At 47.0% G+C, this 22,513-nt stretch overlaps 1 protein-coding gene across 1 annotated transcript in view; it reads right to left on the minus strand.

Annotated features, from left to right (window-relative positions):
• The window catches only part of Pgm1 (phosphoglucomutase 1), a 56,660-nt gene extending 37,033 nt beyond the window's left edge, over positions 1–19,627 (minus strand). Inside the window, exon 1 of the mRNA XM_087904809.1 lies at positions 19,271–19,627. Coding sequence (XP_087760935.1) covers positions 19,271–19,516 — 246 coding nt within the window. The 5' untranslated portion in view covers positions 19,517–19,627. The remainder of the gene's footprint in view (positions 1–19,270) is intronic.
• Positions 19,628–22,513: the final 2,886 nt, after the last annotated feature.

The following is a 22,513-nucleotide window of genomic DNA, read 5'->3' on the forward strand; positions in this document are numbered from 1 at the left end:
TCTAAAGCATGGGCTGGGGATGCCACTGGAGTGGAAGAGGGCCTGCCTCGCATATGTGAGGAGCTGGGCTTGGAAAGAGGAGGAGAAGGAGAAGGAAAGGGGGAAGAAGAAGAAATCACAGCACACCCTTAGGGCCACTACTAGGATTTCAGAATTCCAGGCCTTTGAAACTACCAGGGTGTGTATATGTTGTTTTAAGCAACTAAGTGTGATACCTTGTTCTGGAAACCTTGGGAAATTGACATGACAAGTTAGCAGTAATTTCAAATGGCATATCTTATTCTGGAGCCGCTGAGCGTTCTGCAGTAGGGTGGGCAGTCTGCGTGAAGACACTCTGGGGTTTCCCCAGCCCCGTCCTATATACCTTTACTTTGCCCCAGGGTGCTTGCTCCTCATCACCAAGTATCAGCCTAGATGGTGGCTCAGGATCTAAAGGTAAGAGTCCTCTCTTGTGAGAAATAAGGAGAGGACATGCATCTCACTGCATCTTACCTCGGTACCTGGAACAGGTTTGCTCAGAGCAGTCAAATTCCTGAGCGACTAAAGTCCTGACATGAGAGCATCAATGCCCTCTGAGACTGCGGTGCTCTTCCTAGACTCAAACAGTCTCCCCATCTCAGAACGACCACAACTATAAAACTGCTTCCTCCCTACTCCAGGCAGTTCGGGCATCGGCAGAGGGCACCCTGCCCGAGAACTGGCATGTGCGCGGTTTCTAGAGCAGACCAGACTTGCATAGTAACAACTGAGAATAGACGAGAAACTTCAGTAGGGAGGGAAGGACAACTGGTTGGTCTGTGTGGTTCAGATAGGAAGCTTGCCCTGCTCGCTAGCGGAGCTCCAGAGATCACAGGCAGAAACGGCAAGTGGCCTTCATGGTTTTTTTTTTTCTAGGTGAGGCAGAAAAACAGTGAACCGGACAGAGGACACCAAAGCAAACCAGGGAAAAAGAGAGTCACAGCAGACATAGTTTCCCACTAGATTTGTCAACAATGTCAGAGGCAGGGGAACCGTCATGAATTCAGGGACAACATACCAAGTCCCAGGCCAGCCAAGGCTAGACAGTAAGGCTGTGTCTCAAAAACAGTATATATATACATGTCTCAGAGAGAGCTGTAGGAAAAATAGCTACATTGTATATCTATTTGCAGTGTGATTTTGCATCTATAAAATACGTAATTTAACTAAGTATGTATATCTATTTGCAGTTTGCTTTTGTACCTGTACAATATGTAATTTAACTAAGGACTCAAGTTTAACTCATTCTATGGTACTAATGTGGACCATGAACCCAAGCTCAGAGACTTGCTCTACTGAAGCATCAGCTGGCATACACACCTGTCCCAAGTCACGGAACCTGTTAGTTAAACAGAGAGCCACGGCAAACCATCGGAGCTTAAAAGTCACAGGACAAATACTGCGACCAACCCCACTTAGAAACGGCCTTTCTGGTTTGCTGACCCACGTCTCCAAAACTCTTAAACACTTCCTTCCCTCAGAGTCATGGAGCAGGCTTGGGCCGGGCTGTAGGTTGGCCTGTGTATGACATAAACGCTGAGGAGGCTGCAGAGATAGGGAACTGCTTGTTGCCCACTGTAGGTGAGTGTATACATTCCTACAGCCATCATGAACAACTACATACGATATAATTATCGATAGGGATCTGCTACCTACTGTAGGTGGGCATGTACATTCCTACAGCTATGAATAACTACATACAATATAACTATTAACGCTCCTCAAAACACCGTGAGGAGAACAGTATGACCCAATTACCCCACTGCTGGTTATAAACGCCTTGGAGCGGGGTAATCTCTATGCAATAAGGAGTGATGCTCCTCCGCTGAGGAAATTCAAGAAAATAAGGAAAGGCATACGAAGTTCTTATCACACTGCCTGGCCATACAGTAACAAAAATCAAGAGGAATCAAGAAGGCTTGACCAATCTCATGTTAATTGCCACCACCATTCACAATCAACTGAGTCCACTTGAATGAACAACAGGGAGACTGTCACACACATACATACAGACACACACACACACACACACACACAGCCATTATTCAATCATTTAAAAAAAAACGAAAAGAAAAGAAAAAAATCTTTTTTTCATGGCAATGTGGATAGAATTGATTACCCCATGTTATCAAGAACTGGGGTTATGCTGGATAATTAAAGACAGAAAACACCCCTCCCACACTGTTCAGGAGAGGTCCCAGGAACAAAAGGACCCATCTGATCACTTCCTACAACAAATCCTACTGCACAGAGTTGCTATGCAAGCCCAGACACTGCCACTCAGGACAGTTCTTACTTTGGGGCTGCCGGCAGTGAACTTCTGAGACGAGACAGCTGAGTGTCAGACCAAGGACATGCTGAAAACCCAGTTATTCAGAGCAGGCTCCCTCCCACCCGAAAGCCTGTGCATGAAGCGCTGTACGTGAGAAAACACCGGGGCTCTGCACTATGAAGGCTAACGGTATAGAGCATGGTGGGAGGTCGCTGGCAAATCTGCCAAGGGATGCAAAGCTGGGAAGGCGGCAGACGACATCAATGGGTGGGACTTTTAGCAGGTATAAAGTGTCTGCCATTTCCTACTGAATGCTGACCCTACCCGCAGGGGCCAGTCCACTTAGGACTGTGTGGCCTTGTGCGGGCATTTGTCTACACGTCATCTTACCCCTAAACTCGTGCTATGACATATTTATTTCAAAAATAAGCAACGAGAAATTCATAGGGCTAGGGCTATAGTTAAATTGCAGTGTGCTTGTCTAGTATACAAAGCTGGGTTGTACCTCCCCTCCTTACACACAAAAAAGGATTTTTCAAGTAACTTGCCCCAAACAAAAGATCGGATAACAAACAGTATTCTAGAAATCAAACTTGGGTTTTTTTTCTGACTCTGAAGTCATGCTACAATAAAATCCTAAGGGAAAAAAAAGATCTAAATGTATTAAATTTTACTAGAGTGTGTGAGTGCTTGGATCTACATGTGTGCATGTGTGGCCCTTTCAGGAGTGCGGCACTCAGACGACAACTTGTAGGAATCAACCCTCTCCTTCCACCCTGTGAGTCCGGGGACCAAACTCAGGTCACACGGCTTGTCGGCAAGGGCCTTTACCCGTGAGCCTCTTCCTCAGTCTGGAGGAAGTAACTATGATAAAGATCACCACGTACTCGGGATGCCCTAAGTCCGTGCTGTTCTAGTTGCCCTTCAGCTCATCCGAGGCGTTATCACGTGGGTGCTGAGAGGCCTGTTTGGGGCAGGAGTGAATCACCCCATGGGGTGACTTGCCTGAATCAAAAGTGCAATCTCAAGGACAACCATGGTAACTCAAATACTTATTTATTAATCCGTTCAGTTCCCATAATCCTTTTTGCCAGATATCAGAGCTAACCCCTGTGCACACGTGGGGATGCTGAGTTGTAGGTACACTAAGCAGAGCGCCTGACATTTCTTTCACATTAACTGAAAACCACGGGGTGCGCCAAAGTCAACTCCACCTCGCCCTATGAACTACTCTGTGCACTGCAGAATGCCACCCAGTGGCCTGTCCTCTCTTTGACAGTATGGCAAAGGCCGTCCTTAGGGAAACTGTGCAGGATGAAGCCCTGAAACCTTGGGCATGTTCAAATAGGGCAGTGCTTGCCTCCTGTGAAAAGACATCCTGGTCTGGTCCCATCAAAGCAGCAGTGGTGGGGGAGGTCTCTGCTCTGGGTTCCCATCCCATACTAGCTGTAGATTAAATGGTGGTCTCTCCTACACCCAGAACTCTTCACTCAGAACCTGGGATGGATTCTGAGAACATCCTGGATTACCTAAGTGGGTCCTAAATCCAATGAGAAGCATCCTATGACAAAAGAAGAGGGTATGGATGTGGCACAGTGGCAGACTGCACACTACAGGCCTAGAGTTGAATCCCCACCACAGAAAGCGGGGTGGGAGAGAAGACAGGCTAATGGAGGTGGTCTCGGGAAGTCAGAAGCAGCAACTAGACACATGCCGGGAACACCTGGACCACCCAAAGAGGAAAGCATCACAGAAGGATCCTCCCGCTACTATTCTGCTGCTAACATCTTGATTTTAGGCTTCTGGTTTCCAGAAATAGATGATGAAGTTTTTTCTTGAGCCCCCAGCTTGTGGTCATTTGTCTCAGTCGTCACAGGAAACTAACGTACAGAATAGTTTTTAACTACCCATGGATACGCCGCCTCTCCCGCGAGCACTCTGCTTACTTACCATCTGGGCTGCGCCAGACAACTTGCACAGGAACTGGCACACGGGGCGTCAATGTTTGTCAAATAAATAGGTCCATGTGTCCCAGCAGGCTGGCAGCAATGTTAGACGCACTCCTGGAAGCTTCCTATCTGTAGGATGACATTGGCCTGCGCCAGGGAACCACACCACAGATGCACCTTGAGGCATCACTTACACTGGGCTCAGCCCTCAAATCTGGGGGTCCACGGCTGAGCCTCACAGGGACCAGGGACGGCTGCCTGGCCCTAAATCTAAGACATACCTATGGCTGGAGACAGGATAAGATATCCATGCAGTGTGACTCCCACCTACAGAGGAAGCTCAACCTTGATAGTCAGTCACTCTTACTCCCAGTACCAGCTGAGTGTTTTCTACACTTCCTTCCTATTTGCTTCATTGAAAATCCTCCTTAAATTGTTTTTCCTCTTGAGCCACAGAATGAATTTCATGGGGCCATGGAAGGGCCCACAGAGACCTGGAATATAACAGTTTTATTACCACGAAATCAGGCCTCCCTCCCTACCTCCCCAGTCATGCTGTCCTGGTTCTGCATCCCAGACTCTTTGCTACAGGGATCAGGTGAGCACTGGCTTAGGACTTGGGTTTCTGGGACAGAGACCTGGCGGGACTCTCTTCTTAATCCGGTCTTGGTATTTGGTCATTTGTTTGTCATGTGTGAGCAAACCTTCCCAATGTGCACAGCTGCAAGATGCCCACTGAAAGCATGCCTGTGTACTCACCAGAGTGGAAGAGACTCATCCTGGTCCCCACGACAGATCACATGAGGTAAAAGAGCAGCGCTGTCTCTGTGAGCAGGAGGGAGACAGCGGGTCCTCAGCGTGAGCTACCTCCTAGGATCCTCCCCACAGGCAGTGTGTGGAGGGCCCACACGGTAACTCACTTCCCACACTCCGCCAGAGCATATTCATCTCAGCGCCAGCTCCTTCGGTGGCCTCAGGGAGCAGCAAGATCATTCGCTCTTTTAGGGGAAGCTGACTTTCCTGTCTGTGGTACTTTCTTTGAAAGTCCTCAGTCATAACAAATTTCATCCTTTGAGAATTGGTTTGAACTTTGGAAAGAGACGAAAAATTGGCTGGAGCCATGTCTAATGAATAAAGTGGGTGTTCAAATCTCATTACATCATTTTAAGTGAAAAATGAAGCCTGACTATAAAATAATGTGACTGCTTTTCCTAGGTGGCCCAGAAACCAGTGGCCTGAAAAATAATTCCCACTGAGGCACTTCAAAACGCTCTGAGCACTGGACGCGTGACTGGAGCAAGTGCGCAGTCCCACAGAGGCCATGTGCCAGGGAACAATACTAACTGTGATGTGGACGCTCAAATGTGTTTGTTAAAAAAGAAATCCGATTGCTTACGCTCATGTGAATGGAAGTGTGGCAGGGGTAGTCTCCTGGAGAGACACTAAAACTAACTCTCCTCTCCCTAACAGCCTCATCTCCCCTAGACAGGAAGTGACTGACAGAGAGAAACGCACTCACCTGTAACAAGCCTTCACTAGCCTTACTCCCCTTACAGACACATAAAATACCATGCCCCAGGCTGGCCCTGTACTCCCATAGACATCTCTTTCCCTGACCATAACCTCTTTTGCAGATCATGCTACCCCATTCATCAGGAAGGCCCTTGGAGAGTAAGGACATCTCCACGGTGCCTCTAGTGTGCAGGACAGTGCACACAGTCACATGGTTACTGCTGCTGTTTGGATCTTGAGTATCTCAATGTGCTAAAAAGCTTGGTCCCCAATGTGGTACTGGGGAGGAGAAATAGAGTCTTCAAGAGGAAGAGTCTAAAGAGAGGTCTTTCCATCACTGGGGGCATGCCCTCAGGAGTCTGTGGGACTCCACCTCTTTCTGCATCTCCTGTCCTGTGATGAGTCGGTTTGCTCTACCACGGGAACCACGTGCCCTGCCATAAGCTGTCTTACCACAACAGTAAGCAGTGAGTCTGCCTGGCCTCAAACAGCAACCTCTAAAACCCTGAGCCAAAACCAACATTTCTGCTTTCTAAGTGTCTAACTCAGGTGCTTTGCTACAGCAATGAGAAGCTGGCTGACGGAGACACCAAGTTCACTGCTCTCGACACAAACCCTTTGTCTCTGCTCTCATGAAGCCCCTGGGACTTTGTAAGCGTAGCTTCCCCTGCCTGGTAACCAAGTTAGACATCAGGTCTACTCACAAACACGCAGAGACCTAAAGTAAACTAGTCACTGCCTAGGGCTGGCTGACGAAGGCAGGAAGGGTGACCAACTGCTAATTAGTGGGATTGCTTTTAAGGTCAAAGACTAGATGGGGATGCTGGCTGCACAATTCTGAGAATAAACTAAAAAATATTACCAGGCAGAATGTCGTGCGCCTACAACCCGGCCACTGGAGAGGCTGAAGCATGAGGATTGCTCCTGAGCCTGGGGTTGGGAGGCCAGCCTGGAAAATACCCCTCACCCCAAATATTAAATGGTATATACTTAAATGGGTAAGCTGTCTGGTGTGTGAGTTATTTCCCAATAAAACAATTAATTGTGGAAAGTTCTCAGGACAGGCAGGCTTGTGCTCTGGCCGCTCCCAAGGCAGTAGGTGAAATGACTGACAGCCAATGACAGTGACTAAATTACATTCACCACCAGATTTGGAAGAAAGGCACAGAGGTGGCTGTAAGCTGCTGGCTGATCTTCGAAATTAATTTTACTTTTCATTTAGTTCAATGAATCCCAGTACTTCATCTATCATGTAAGACCCAGAATACAACTGGTAGTTTCCAGCTTCTCTTGGGTGGCTCAGTTGCTTTGGTTAGTAGATACGAGCATGTTAGTAGATATAGTCCACATAATCCTTACTCTATCCTGCTGGCTGGAACAAAGGTGGGGTGGGGGCTGGCCATCTAGAACTACACAGGAAAAAAACTAGATTCAGCTGGGCAATAAGAAAACACTCGTGAATCCCTTTACACAAAAGAGCCACACACAGCCCTGAACTGCCCAGCTCTGATCCATGACAAAGAAGTTCTAGTACTATAAACTTTTAAATGCTGTATTTTGGGACTCTGTAATAACAGCCAAACCTATATTCAGACAGATACAAAGAGTTAGACCTCTGACCCAAGCAGAATCTAAAATATGTGCCATCTGCATTTTTTTTAGGTCATGGCAAGACGGTTCTGCCAGCATGGAATAAACTACTGGCCAGTGACAGCTGCCGCTGCAGGCAGATGGGTTAGAAGAACCCGAGACATGAGCGCTGGCTGGGAGGTGGGGAGGTTATTCTGCCACAGAGAGTTTTCTTCAACGGTGGCCTCAAAATGAGGCTACTCAAGGCCAGCATTGGTGGCACTGACAGTAGCGATGATGGCTGTTTATCTACAGAGCAGTGCTTGGCTGAGAAAACCGTGCCTCGAGGTATTCCAGGATTCTCTGGGAGACAATGGGAGTCCAGCACCAGGCAGGCAAAGGATCGGCCTTCTTACCCAGCTTGCTTCTTCTCCTCATCCAAAGCAGCCATCGGCAATCCACAAGTCAAGGCGAAGGAGACCACGCACGTAATAAATATAAATTCAGTTTCTCTTTGCCTATGAGAACATTCTCTGTGGCTAGCAGTCCAAGGAACTGAGCAGACCAGGCTGGCAGTCCCCTGAGTCTAGAAGGGAACATGTAATCACAGCCTGCAAAGGTAACCCCATCTTTTATCCCCCACCTTTCATGAAAAGAAGCCCCCCAAAGGGCACTGGGAGTGCTTGATGCTGTTAACTATCCAGTGAGCAAAGGGAACAGGGAAAAAGTTCCTCCCTGAGGGCAGACCTAGGGCTCCCCATGAGCCCACTCATGACCAGGGCAGGGGTCTGTGCCCCAGCCAGCACAACACCTCCATGGCTGAGGGCGGGTAGCTGCTCAGCACATGTCTCTACAACTGCACAGAATTCATTGTCCTTCTCTCCCAATCTACTGCACTCCTGACCACCTACCTTCCTGGACACACACATACGTGGTCATACAGTTACATTACTGCACATATTAGCTACTAGAGGCCGTGCTACAAGGAGCCATACACGGCCTAAAGGAAAGAACACTGTATCACCTAGAGACAGTGAACTCTGAACTGACTGCATTGCTGGAAGCCATCTGGGCTGCTTCCCCTTGGGGTGGGGGGAGTAGTGTAAACAGTGGGTAAGGGGATCTACGAGGGCAATGAAGCAAGGGTTGAAGCAGGAATTTTGAGTTTTACTTCCCTCTCTTAAGTAATAGGACTATTTTAGCTAACCACATGCCTCCCAATATACTGGGTAAATGTCCCCAAAGGTTCATGTGTTAGGCTTAGTTCTGGGTGCAGGATGCCATCGAGACTTGTAGGTGGGCCTACTGGTATTTACCATGCCATTGTTGGTGCCCTTGAGTGGGACGGCAGGATCTAGCCTCTTCTTTGCACTAGGCCATAAAGAGCATGGACTTCCTCTGTCATACCTGAGAACCCACGACTGTGCTGCTGGAGGCCCAAAGCAGTGGGGCCAATGATTTATCCACTGAAAATTCTCCAAGAGAAGGCAAATGAGCCTTTCCCCCTTTGAAGCTGACTACACTTGGGCATTGGTGCTGCAATGGAAAGCTGCCCAGCAGGTGTGCACAGGGAACCATCTGCAATCAGGCGGGCAAGCACAATGCCAGGAGCAGGACAGCAAAGGCATCAGACCACAGGAGGCCGGGCCCAACCTGTTTGCACCAGCCAGCCCAAGAGAGAAAAACTCCTAGCTTGTTTAATTCATTACTATTGAGTCTCTGCGACCATAGTTCAACTTATATAGTCATACAAATTGTGTGGGTTACAATATAGACGCATAGTATACACGAAGTTCACTTTGGAGGCTACTTCAAAGTGTCAACCTCCAGAGCAGCCTAACTGAGCTGGGAGAGCGGGGGGTGGGGGGCAGGCAAGCATTGTTGGGACAATCTAACATTTCAAAATAAGGCAGGCAGAAAGCCCCAAAGCCACCATGCTCCAGTTCACCTGTGCTGAGTTACAATCCAGAGCTTCCCATGTGTGCAACTCAGGGTAGCAGCAAGAGTTTGCAATGCAGTCACACTGCACAAGTGTGTCTCTTGCAGGAATTTAGCTAGCTACGACTGACACATAGACAGAAAGGAAGATCTAAACAGCATGGGCAATTCTGCCACCATTTCACTCACAGACCACAAGCCCTCGCTCAGTCCTGGTCCCTACACAGCTCTGGGTGTTTCCTGGTCTTGTTTTCCTCTACAGCTGAACATACTGCATTACATATTCTCCTACAAATCTGTGCAAAGGGCTGGACGGTGGTTTGGATAGGCCAAAGTGTTACCTGCCACTCTAATCTAGAACATACTCTAAAGAACACCTAACTTCCCATATCCCCTGGGTGATCCTGGCACCACTGACCCTGGGGAGGCCAGCTGGCCCTTGGATTTCAGGCGTCTAGCTCAGTTTCCATCTTTTATAGGGACTGTCAAGAGAAGAAGCTACTATGGTTTAATCTTTCTTGCACACTATGATTCCCAAACTGGATTTGATTCATTTCCAGGAGTGGGGAAAGTGGCTTTGACCCAAAGGCTCAGAACTTCCCTCACTCCGGGTGCCCATGTCCTCCCTGTTTAAAGTCACTTAGGCTGACTCTGCTTCTCAGCCACCCACGGGGGAACCTGGCATTAGAATACTGTCCTGGGAATGCCTTGCTGAAAGCAGGAGTGTGAGAGCCCACTGAGTCTAGCGGGGGATGGATATCTGTTGCTCCCTCCATGACTCCACCCATTGATGACCTGGGAGAAATACACTTGTATTGACTCAATTTTGTTCAAAGCAGCCAAACACAAATTCAAGCATTCCTTGCCAGAGTAAGCCATGTCAAGTACCTTGCAGAAGAACAGATCTCACTTCCCATGTGACATTAGAGAGTGGAAAAGAAGAAACCGTCTAAATTTGGGGGAGATAGTTCTTTATGTTCTTGATGGCCATATACACCCAAGGTCATATGTGTTGGTATTCCCCAAAATACTTCTATTCAGGGTCCTCTGCATAGACTTCATCTGAACATCAAAACTCTGGAAGCCCATAAATGCCGCCTAATCCAGCGTCCTCAAGATTTAACTAGGATATCATCACAGGCCCTGGAACTCCTTTCTTTGAAATACACTCACTTTTATTCGTTGTTTGACTTTTCTGTTGTTGTTGAAAGACAGCATGTCGCTTTACAGACCTTGCTGGCCTTGAACTTACAGGCCTCTTGCCCTGTCTCCTGACTGCTGAGATTACAGGTGTGTGCCGCTGTGCCCTCTGAGACAAACTTATTTATAGAAAAGATCAACTGTATGAAATATCAGAAGACCAAAGTCTCCGTTCCAACGCCACCAAGAAGCTGGACAAGTGAGCCACGTGTCATCACCACAGCTCCCCCTTTAAGACATGCACCGGAGACAGCCTTCTCCAGATCTAGACTGCCGAGTGTAGTTCTCGCTCATCAAGAAAACATCTCCTTCCAACAGACGGAGACCATTGCAGAAAAACACAACCAACCAAAATGTAGAGCTGTTTAGCCCAGTCCCAATGCATATATCTTCAACACAACTCCTGTACCTAAGGCTCAGAGATCATGGCAGAAGTGGGGATCGGGAGCCACAGAAATATTGTTAGGGCCAGAGGATCAGGGAGTTCGCTGTGAGATTGTCCCCTAGAAATGTCTAAAGCTACACCCAAAAGTCTCACCAACATGAACGCCTAAATGTGAGCTGAACAAGAACAACAGACCAGAATCACAGAGGTGAAATCTTCTAGGAAGTGGTTCCCCAGGGTCAACTTACAGAGCTGCGTTCTAGAGGCAGCCAAACTTGGTAATATGTAAGCCTCACCCAGGCGGTACTAGTTTTGAAAGCATGAAAGGGTCATGGAGAGCAGCTGAGGCTTGGCACCATGAGAGACCAGTATAGGCCATTGCTGAAGGTGCAGCCTCAGTAACAGGTGAAGTCCCAGGACTAAAGGGGTCATGTAGAAAAGTCACGGCTTGGCACCCTGAAGAGAGCCCAGGAAAGGCTATTAGTGAAAGTGGAGCCCAGCTGCAGCAGGAGACACTGGTACCACTGGACGACCACCAAGGAGAGCAGCAGGCATGAAGCAGAGCCCACCTTAGCCTAGAAGACAAGCTGTGTGCGCTGCAGAGGGTGGACACAGAAAAGCGAGGCCACTAGATCTCTGGAAGAGCCCAGAGGATCCTGTGTGAGTCCCAGACGTTTGGACATTGAGTTAACACAGTTAGAATTCGGTTTTGCTTTGTTCAGACTGTGACTGTGCCCTGATTCTTCCCTCTTAGAATACGAAAGTTAAACTGATTTGGATTTTACAGAAGCCCACAGATGGGAGACTGACTTTTAAAAAGATTGGAATTTTATAAAGACTTGATTTTAAAAGGAGATGCTGGATTTTTTTTAATAAAGTCTGAATTTCAAAGTGTTTGAATTTGTAAAGACTGTGGGGGCTTTTCAAGTTTGTAAAATGTTTTGTATTGTGATGCCAATATTAATGTGCAATCCTGGGAATGAACAAGAAAGGGAAGGGGTGGCTTAAGAGTGATGTGTTTGTGTCAAGCTGACAAGGGGCCAGTTGTGCTGGACAGTTTGATGTAAACCTAACTCGAGCTAAAGTCATCTGAGGGGAGGAAATCTTGAGTGAGAAAATGCTTCCATAAGACTGGGCTATCAACAAGCCCATAGGGCATATCTTAATAAGAGAATGATGGAGGAGGGTCCAGATCACAGGGTATACTGTGGGCGGGTACACCCCTGGGTTAGAAGTCCTGGGAACTGCAAGAAAGCAGACTGAGCAAGGCATGGGAGGCAGGTCAGTAAGCAGCACTCCTCCACGGCCTGCATGAGCTCCTGCCTCCAGGTTCCAGCCCTGTCTGGGTTCTTCTTTGATGTCCCTCCGCGATGAGCAGTGATGTGGAAGTGGAAGTCAAATAAACCCTTTCCTCCCCGAGTTGCTTTTGGTCCTGATCTTTCATCACAACAGCAGCAACCCTCACTAACACACCCTCTGTGCTCACTTCTATCCTGAGGACAGCAGCGGAGAAAAGCCTTCTCTGAATTCCCCACCTAGCCAGTGATTTTTAAAAAGGGGGAAGGGGCTCCCCAGCTCTGAGCTCAGCTCTGACTGACTGGCTAGCGATGACTGGGCATATGACCACATATTTCAGGGAATTCGGGGAAGAATGGACAGGGCAGCTCCAATGTCCCTGCTTTGATTTCCTGCACCCTCTCTGCATGTATGAGAACTGGAATTCAGTCTCCCTGCTAGAAAGAAAAAGAAGTGAAGCTCAAATTTTCCTCCCCACCAGCTTCTCAACTAGGGACAACCAACTCTTTAGCACCCTACCGAGAAACACACTACCACAGAGCTACCATGTCTCCATCCTGTTCCCTTAAGGGAACATTTATTTTTCCTACAAGTCATGTTTTCTAACAGGGACCCCTTGTGCCTTCCTTCTTCCCCTACAAAGATGGCATATAAGCCAAAAATTGTAACGTCCTTGTCATATTTTTCTAGCACTTTCCACCACTGTGTTTTGTTGTTAAGCTTTCGTCAGTTTATAGGACACCCAAACGGCTGAGCAGACCAAAGGTTTCCTACTGTGAGCCCACGGAGAGCAAACCTGTTGGGCATTTCATCTGCTGATCACACCATTACTATTCCAGGGCAAATTTACAACACAGAGATGCTCATAACTGTGAAATTCACAACAGCCTGGGACCTCTCATACAAGGAGTTATAATCTACCATTTACTTGGGAGCAAAATTTAAAGTTAAATGAGCAAACACGTTTAGCATTTATGCATCACCCTCCTCTCCCCAGGAGTCTCCTGGCAAACACCTGCCTGGCTCACTGTGTAGCTTATGCAGCGCTCCTGCTCCAGGGAGGTCAACCAGGGAGACGTTCCCAACTTCCTAAAATGCTCCTTCCTTTGCCAGCGTTTATTTATTTTTTTCAAAGTATCTGTCTTCATGGGACACTTATATTTCCCTGAAGTAGAGTCCTGGAGCTCTGTGAGGTCAGACACACTTCCAGTCACTGCTGTGGCCCTAGTGTGAAAAACAGAACACAGCAGGCAGCCAATATTTATCAAATGATCCCACTCATCCCAACACAACGCCACTTTTCCCTATCTATGTTTGATTACACATTTAAAAACAAAAAAGCTTTCCTAAGCAGGGAGAGTCCTTTCTTTGTTTTTTTTTCTTTGCCTTTTTATATTATGGTGTTTGTCTGCATGTATGTATATTGGCACACCATTTGAGTTCCTGGTGTCCACAGAGGCCAAAAGAGGGCATCATGCCCTTTAGAATTGCCGTTTGTGGGTGCTACAAATCGGACCTGGGTCCTCTTCAACAGCATAAGCGGCCTTAACCACTGAGCCATCTCTCCAGCCTCCTTTTTAATCTTTAATACTCCAGCAATAGGTTTGATTGAAAAAGGGAAGAATATCAATTTACTTTTAGGAAGAACATTTGTGAAACTGAGAAAGGGAAATTCTCTTAATACAAAGTCTTAGATGACCGGGATTAGTGATACAACTCAGCGGTACAGTGCTTGACTAACATGGGTGAGGCCCTGGAACCTATGTCTGGCACTGAAGGAAAAAAAACCACAAAACAAAAAAGCACAAATGTCACAAAGATCATTCATGACTAAGTATAGGTCTCTAACAGCTGCTCCTCCCTCTAACAGCTGCTCCTCCCTCTAACAGCTACTCCTCCCTACCCTTCCTGACATTCTCCTCTCTTGGGAGGTGGGTGCATATCCTCTGTCCACAGGCTGCGGCCTCAGGTCCAGCACTAAGGAAATAGCTTAGTCGGTACAAATGCTGTTGTACAAGCATCAGGATCAGAGTTCAAATTGTAGACACTCCCTACATAAGTTCCAGGTGGGTGTGCTTGTAATTCCAGTGCTGGGAAGTGCTGGCAGCAACAGGTAAGAACCCTGGGGCTCCCTGCCAGTCAACCATGCTGGCCTGGCACACTGCAAACCAAAGAGATAACCTATTTCAGGAAACAGGCTGGATGGTGAATGTGCCTGAAAAATACTTGAGGCTGTCCTCCCATCTCCACATGCATGTATCACATGTGCCCAGAGGAAGGAACACGCACACATGCACATACACACATGCATCCATGCACAGACACAGTTCGGGCTCACTTATTTCAAATCCAGAATGTTCTCTTTTTTTATTCTGCTTTGTGTGTGTACATAGGTAACTCTTCTGTTCCACCTCTCCCAAAAACCCAGGTATCTTCAGTGGAAAACAACATCTACTTTAACCTAGCATTTAATGCTGATTCAAAATGGGAAACAACAGAGAAATCACTCAAAAATTGCTGATAAATAAAAATTTTTGAAGCAGGATGTTATTAAACTTTTTAAACAGGTGGTATAGTAAAAAGTGTCTCAAAGAGGGTTCTCCGCTAAGTCAGTCCTGCAGCAAAGACAGAGCACAGCTTCCTGAGCTTGCTGGCCAGCCAGCCTAGCTTACTTGGAGAGCTCCAGGCCAGCGAGACCCCTACCTTAGGGGGAAAAAAGGAGCTGGTGCATGAAGAACAACATTCTGGTTCCCGTGCTCATGTGCACATACATGCAAGGGCACCTGCACATATGCATATAGTATTACAGGTGCACTTGTACATGCACACACACCCACTCGCATACACTCAGGTCCATTCAGAGGTATTTGTCTCAAACAGGAGACACAAGAGCTCCCAAAGCCTGGCTGACAAGATCTATGACTGTAAGAGCCTTCACGCTGGTCCATGTATTTCAGGCCCATTTTGGTACAGGTTGCACCAGTCACTAAAAGGGCTCACCACTCAATGTAAAGGTTCTTAACCCAGCCTGCTTCAACAGCTTCATCCTGTGCATACAGACTGCGGACAATAAATTCATTTTCAGGCTTCTGCTTTGTATGTGATACTGTGCTTGCGGCATTGTCTACATTGGTGATTCACAATTCAAGGCAGCCAAACAAGGAGTCACCAGATACTACCTTTGGCCCAGGTATTGTAGGTACAGTCTGATTTTTCTAGTCACCAGCTCCACACCCATGGGTTCAATCAATCAAGGACTGATACTATTCAGAAAGAGCAAAAACAACGAAAGGGTGTAGTAAAATATAATACAGAGGCCAGTGAGATAGCTTAGTGGGTAAGAGTATTTGCTGCAATCAAAACAACTCTGAGATTCTATCTTTCATCTGCAAGAATTACCAAGATCAAAAACACTGATGACAACTTATGCTGGAGAGGTTGTAGGATAAAGGGACTACTTCTCCATTGCTGGTGGGAATGCAAACTGGTACAGCCCCTTTGGATATCAGTATAGCAATTTCTCAGAAAATTAGGAAACAACCTACCTCAAGACCCAGCAATACCACTTTTGGGTATATATCCAAAGAATGCTCAATCATACCACAAGGACATGTGCTCAACTATGTTCATAGCAGCATTGTTTGTCATAGCCAGAACCTGGAAACAATCTAACTGCCCCTCGACTGAAGAATGGATAAGGAAAATGTGGTACATTTACATAGTAGAAAAAAATAATGGCATCTTGAAATTTGCAGGCAAACCCAGAAAGACAATTATCATATGTACTCACTCATAAGTGACTTTTAGACAAAAAGCAAAGAAAAACCAGCCTATAATTCACAATCCCAGAGAACCTAGACAACAATGAGAACCCTAAGAGAGACATACATGGATCTAATCTACATGGGAAGTAAAAAAAGACAATATCTCCTGAGTAAATTGGGAGCATGGGGACCATGGGAGAGGGCAGAAGAAGAGGGAAGAGGAATGGAGGGGAGTGGAGAAAAACATATAGCTCAATAAAAACAATAAAATAAGGGGGGGGGGAAGAGAGCTTACTACTAAGCATGAGTACCTAAGTTCAAGTCCTGAGATCCACACAGCAGGAGAAAACCAAATCCCAGTTGTTCCCACCTCCACATGCTTGCTGTGACAAACACACACACAAACACACACACACACACACACACCACAAATTAACATTAAAAAGTAAGGTAAAAACAAATAAAAATACCTACATCATATTCTCAAACAGCACAATATCTATGCTATATTTGGTTTTATGATATAGAAATGATTTAAGGTAAACGCATGGATCTTATAGAGGAACACTGTGAGAAACAAGAGCCTCACTATACAATAACAAACAAGCAGTTTTTAATATACCATTCTGCAGGCAGAGATGCAAGCATCAGGAAAAGGCAAAAATGGCTAGTGTGCTAGTTTGGTGCAAATCAGGGGTTGTTAAAGTCCCAATCATGAAATATTCTTGCCCTCTTTCTCCCACAGGCTGGGACCCCAGAGAGGTACAACCTTCATATTCTTCTAGCATAGCTGCCTTCCCAAATCCTACTCATTCAGAATGCAAAGCCTTACCTAGGGAATATTCCGGGGCTTGAGACCTTTCTGATCATGAGCTCAGTCAAGTAGCAGACTGCCTGCAACTCTCCAGTTCTCAAGAGTTTTCACGTATGCAGGTGCCCGCTGCCAGCTAGGAGAGAGGGGCCCGGTGCCCTCTGCTTCTCTGCGACTCTCTGATGAGCTCTAACTGCACCTCATACTGAAAATGGACCATAATAATTTATTTCCTAAAGACATAATCTTTTATAGAATTTGGTGAGTGAAGGGGTCCTGGACCAATCCTCCTGACTACACCAAGGGAAGGCTTATAGGTAAAGTAGAATCCTGTCTTAAGTTTACTCTCCAGTGGGAACATATGACACGCAGACATAATCTCACCAGAACTGGATTAATCTATTCTAGCAGTATCTATGGAAAAGGAGCAGTTGCTTTTGGAAGGTACAATCTTAACTGAATCACACCAGCAGAGTAACAAAACACACGTAAGCCCCTAGTGAGTAAAGTATTTAATTAAGTCACAGCGGCAAACTGGGGAACCGAGGGAATCACTAGGGTGTAAATACAGCAGGCAAGCGGGGACAAATATCCTGAGTAGAATCGGCAAAGTGATTAGACGAGGGATGAGGCTGTTGAGTGCAAAGCCAGGGAGCCAAATGCAGGTGAAAGGTGAAAGCCTACAGCTGCTGCACGGAATGAGCTACCAGAGTGACCAGCCGCTCTGAGGGAGTGTGTCAGGGGAGAGGCGGAAGCGGCATAAGTTAGCAGGAAGTAAGGTGCTGAGCGGACAGTGGACTCAGTGATGACAGAACTCAGAATCTGGCCAAAGAGACAAGAGCAACAGGCCAGTGGCTAAAGGGTGGTGACGTCTAATAACTGATATCCTTCCCATCCTACAGGGCTCCCAAAGGGACAGATATCCTTTTGAACCCTAAAGCTCCCACTATACCTAAACGTAAGGACAAGGCTCACGTCTGCGCACCCGCTTTTCCCCCAACCCGTTCTCCGTACAGGGCACAGGTCAGGGAACCACTGGATGAAGACCCTAGGAGCACAGGCGAGATGAAGGAACTTCCACACATAGCTACTGAGTGTTCTCTCTCCCCTCATGGAAAGTTGCGGTGGTCTGAGGGGCAGAAAAAAAGAAATCCTGGCTTCTTTCACTGTGTTTGAAAATGTCTGCCCCATCCAGGAAAGTCTACAGAGCTCAGTTTAGATCTTGACAATGGGGAAAAGAAGGTCCTAAAATTTAAGAATCCCTTAACTCTCAGAAGCTGCTCAAGTTCTTGGGACTGGCAGGACTGTGCCAGATTTAATGCTACTGCTAAGTTCTGGTAAATTGTTTTTGTTTTGTTTTTTTCAAGACAGGGTTTATCTGTGTATCTTGGGTACCTGGTCTGGAACTAGCTCTTGTAGACCAGGCTGGCCTCGAACTCACAGAGATCCACCTGCTTCTTCCTCCTGAGTGCTGGGATTAAAGGCATGTGCCACCACCGCCCGGCTAAATTCTGGTAAATTCTTTAAACTGCCCAGGCTTCAGAACTCTCATTGGCGACTTGAAAGCACCATAATAGCATCTTCCTTATAGGGCTTCAAGAGTATCCTTGAGACACACCAGCTCAGTGTTGGCATGGTGCTTGGCAAGAGGCAAGACTGTTTAAAACACGTTAATAAAGTAAAACAAAGTACTGCTAAAATAAGTAAATGTAACTACTAAAGAGAATGAACCCTTTAGCTAATTGCAAGTCAAATATTACTTTAAATATACAAAGAAAACATATTCCTTAACATGCCTTGGAAATTATCTTGTGGCAACAACCAATTCCAACTTTGCAAACCCACATTTTTATTCATCAGATTTACAGAAAAAAATATTTAAGCTTCACCTCTCTAGTGGACTTTCCTAATTAAGACAGTTAACCTCCCTTAACCGGGGGTGGGGGTGGGCGGAACCGGGGGCGTTGCATTGCGTTAATTTCCTGGCCCGACAGGAGAGCTTGCAAAAGAGCGCCCTTGGGTATATTGTCTGTTTTAATGAAAATTCAGCTCCCGTCCCCTTAGTGGAACAAGTCCAGTGAATGACCCAGCAGAGACTGGACTTTTCAAAAGCCTGCTTCCAGGCAGCAGGCCGAGCAGGGACAGAAGCACCTTCCCCAAGCCAGCTTGGGGGGTGAGGGAGGCTTGGCAACTGCCCACCCAGATCACTGGCCTGACACCCCAGGGGGGAAAGCGCTCCGGTGTCCAGCCCTTCCAGCACTAGGACGGGAGCCAGCGGGAGGCGCCCCAGTCCTAGACCAGAATAGCAGGGCGCCTAGGCGGGTCTGCACCGCCACGGGCTCACCTTTCCCCGCAGAGCTACGGCGAAACTAGGGTGGGAGTGAGGGTGCGGGGAGGCAGATAATACCAAGGTCAAGGGAGCGTGCGCGGGGCGGGGCGGGGCGGGGCGGGGCGGGGCGAGGCGAAGCGGGGACTGGACAGAGGCGCGCGCACGGAAGCGTGGCCCGGAGGAGCCCGCACGTCGCGCACGCTCGGCCCGGCCTGCGCGTCCCTTACCCCGTTGGCGGCGGCGATGCGGACGATCAGCTGAATGGCCTCGGTCATGTAGAAGCGGCCGTCCCCGCCCACCACTAGTGTGGCCTCCTGCCTGAGCGCCGGCTCCACGGTGGAGACGATGCTCTGGATGAAATTCTCGGCGTAGTTGGCGTTGCTCTGGAACACTTTCACCCGCTTCCGCAACCCGCTCGTACCGGGCTTCTGGTCCGGGTACGCCTGCGTCTTCACCGTCACGATCTTCACCATGGTGGCGGTTGGCTGCGGGAGGACAGCGACTGCGGTTGCTTGCTGTCGTGGCTGCTGCAGGCGAGGGTGCAGGGTCCGCTGGGTTCTCCTCCTAGAAGCGACCGCCCAGGGCCCGCCCACGTCGCTAAAGTCCGGCAGCCTGGGAAGGGGGGGGGGGGGGAGAAGGGGAACAGGTCACGGGGTCGAGAGGGGCGGAGTCTCCCTGATAAGACACCTGAGCCAAAAGTCTATATAAAGAAACTAGCTCTTTAGTTGAGGGGCAGAGCTTAGTGTAGGAACAGGTCATAGTGCAAGGACGAAGAGTTCAATACTGTTGCCGGTGATTGGACAAGATTTCCAGGTATAGAAGCGGGTCTGAAGGACAGAAATGCCATCCTCCGACTTTTTTTTTTTTTCTGCAAGGTCAGGAACAACTCCAAAGTTAAATAAGCTTTCTGCTTTTTACATGTTTGCTATACAGCACACCACTTTATTAGTGATAATGGGTAGCCAAAGAACTGACTTGCTGTGTGTAGTTGCTACACCTTTCAAAAGTAAGAGGTCTGTCTTTCCCTGCTTATGCTTTCAAAACTGAAATTCTAATGATCAGATCCTTCCTCGCCACAAAGAAGTTCAACTCAGATTGGGTCTAAGCAAACCAGAGTCTTACTAGGATTTGCCTGCCTGTCATCCCATCAGGTTTGACAAGGAGGAAACAGAAACTTTGGGGCAGCCTAGATAATCGTTGGTACAGACGGAAGGTGCCTTGTGATTACATGACAACACCCCAGTGGTGGCGACAACAAGAAAGACTAAAGCAGTCACAGTGGATTGGATTATTCCATAGGACGCTTTCTTTTCTTGTGACTCTAGTAGCTCCTTCGGTTTGCTGAGAGTCTCTGTTTGGCAAAGGCGTCATTTTGGTGTATTGAAAGAAAAAAAAAACTTCAGAGAGTTAACATCTGTGAGTGGCCATCTTAAACAAGAATGAAACCTTTCGGAAAGGATTGCTGCAAGAATTAGTGAGGCTGTGGTAATGAGTGTGCCTACATTCTTAGGCACATGCGCACACCGTGGATATATGGACCTATACAGACCTTTGCAATGATCCAGCCCAATACAGTCCAATCCCTTATAATCCATCGATACAGGCATCAGGCTGTACCTAAAACATATTCGGCCTAAAATTATCAGCTCCCCTTCCCCAGTTCCAGGACTAGAGCATACCGTTAGCCCATAAATTATTGTATCCGTGCTTTTTCGTAGTGGATAACTGGTGTGTCTTGCTCAAGCAGGGAGGTTGACTGGCCCATGTGAGTTCTGCCTCAGAACAAATGTTGACATATAAGTGGATACAAAGTATATGTACATATCGCATAGCTTGATATAATCATTGCCAATGAGCTTCGTTGGTAAATATGTGGAAATCAAATACTAGACTGCTGCTTATAATTTCTGATACTTTCCTAAGGGTTCACAGCTTATATAGTCACATGTTTTTGTAAATTGTGTGAACAAACCCATTGAATAGATGAGAAAATTGGGGGTGGAATGGTGAAGATGATTGAAATTAACCTAACTCAAAAATGAAAATATAGCATGGACTCCGCCAAGTCTTAGTAATATCTACTTTAAAATTACGTGGTTTACATTAGTGCTTGTCCCGTAGTACTGATAAAAAGTACTCAACACATGATATAGTGGAAAGTGGTGGTGGGCTCAAACTCGGGTCCCATGCCCTTCCAGCCTTCTTTACTCTCTATGGAAGGATGTGAAGCCTTCCGTTTAAGAATGGCTCTGTACTATGTGTGTATATGATATACCTCCAACATATGTGCCATTTGTTACTGAAGTTCAATTAATATGATACAGTAGCATAGTGTCTTGACTTTCAGAATGTCAGACTCTCCAGGATCCACCAGACAATATTACATTCAATGATAATTTTAAGTATACAAAATTTCCCATATTTGTATTTCTTCTGAATTTATTAAAGGTATTATTTTTGAAATAAACTTTCCAATCCAAAAAAAAAAAAAGAATGGCTCTGTATGAGATCAGGTTGGGTTCAGGGTGGGTGGGGGCGGGGAGTACTGAAAGAGACTACTGCAGAGGAGGCATTTCGGGGTCAGGTAGGAACCTGGCATAAGGAATCTCTCATGAATCTACATGGATGGCCCCAGCTAAGACTCCTAGCCATAACAAATATGTAGCATGAACCGGCCTTCTCCTGTGACCAGGCAAGACTTCAATTGAAGAGAGTGGGAAACCAACCTCTACAATCTACAGTCTGCTGTCATCAGAGAGGCTTCATCCGCAGCTGATGGAAACAGATGCAGACCCACAGCCAAGCATTAGGCGGAGGCTGGGGAACCCTGCAGAAAAGAGGGAGAAAGGATTGGAGGAGCCAGAGGGGCCAACGACATTACAAGAAAAACCTCAGAATCAGCTATCCTGGAATCATAGGAGCTCACAGAGACTGAACTGACAACCAGGAAGCCTGCCTGGGACTGACCTAGGCACTCTGCATATATGTGACAGTTGTGTAGCTGGGTCCTCTGTGGGACTCCTAACAGTGGCAGCAGAGACTGTCCCCAACTCTTTTACTGGCTTTTGGGACTCTATGCTTCATACTGGGTCATCTTATTGCAGCTTAATATGTCATATTTTGTTGATATCCATGGGATATCTTCACTTTCCTGAACAGAAACAGAGGAGTAGATTGGGGGACAGGAACAGGTTTTGGGGGACTGGGAAGAGAGGAGGGAGGGAAAACTCTAACTGGGATATAAAAGAAAAAAAGAAAGAATGGCTCTGTACTTCTCTTACAAGAAGATGCAACATTCAGCTTCAATTGCATAATAAATTGGTCTCAAACATATTGGCTTAACACAACCTCCATTTGTTACTGTTCATGTTGTGAGTTAATTGGTAATTGCTTATGTAATCCCTTAGTATTGCTTTTCCGGTGCTGTATCACAAGGTACCACATACATGGTGATTGTGATTGAAAACACC

This window comes from Myodes glareolus, chromosome 3 (genome assembly GCF_982192425.1).
Source record: "Myodes glareolus chromosome 3, mMyoGla1.1, whole genome shotgun sequence".
In the NCBI taxonomy this organism is placed as follows: domain Eukaryota; kingdom Metazoa; phylum Chordata; class Mammalia; order Rodentia; family Cricetidae; genus Myodes; species Myodes glareolus.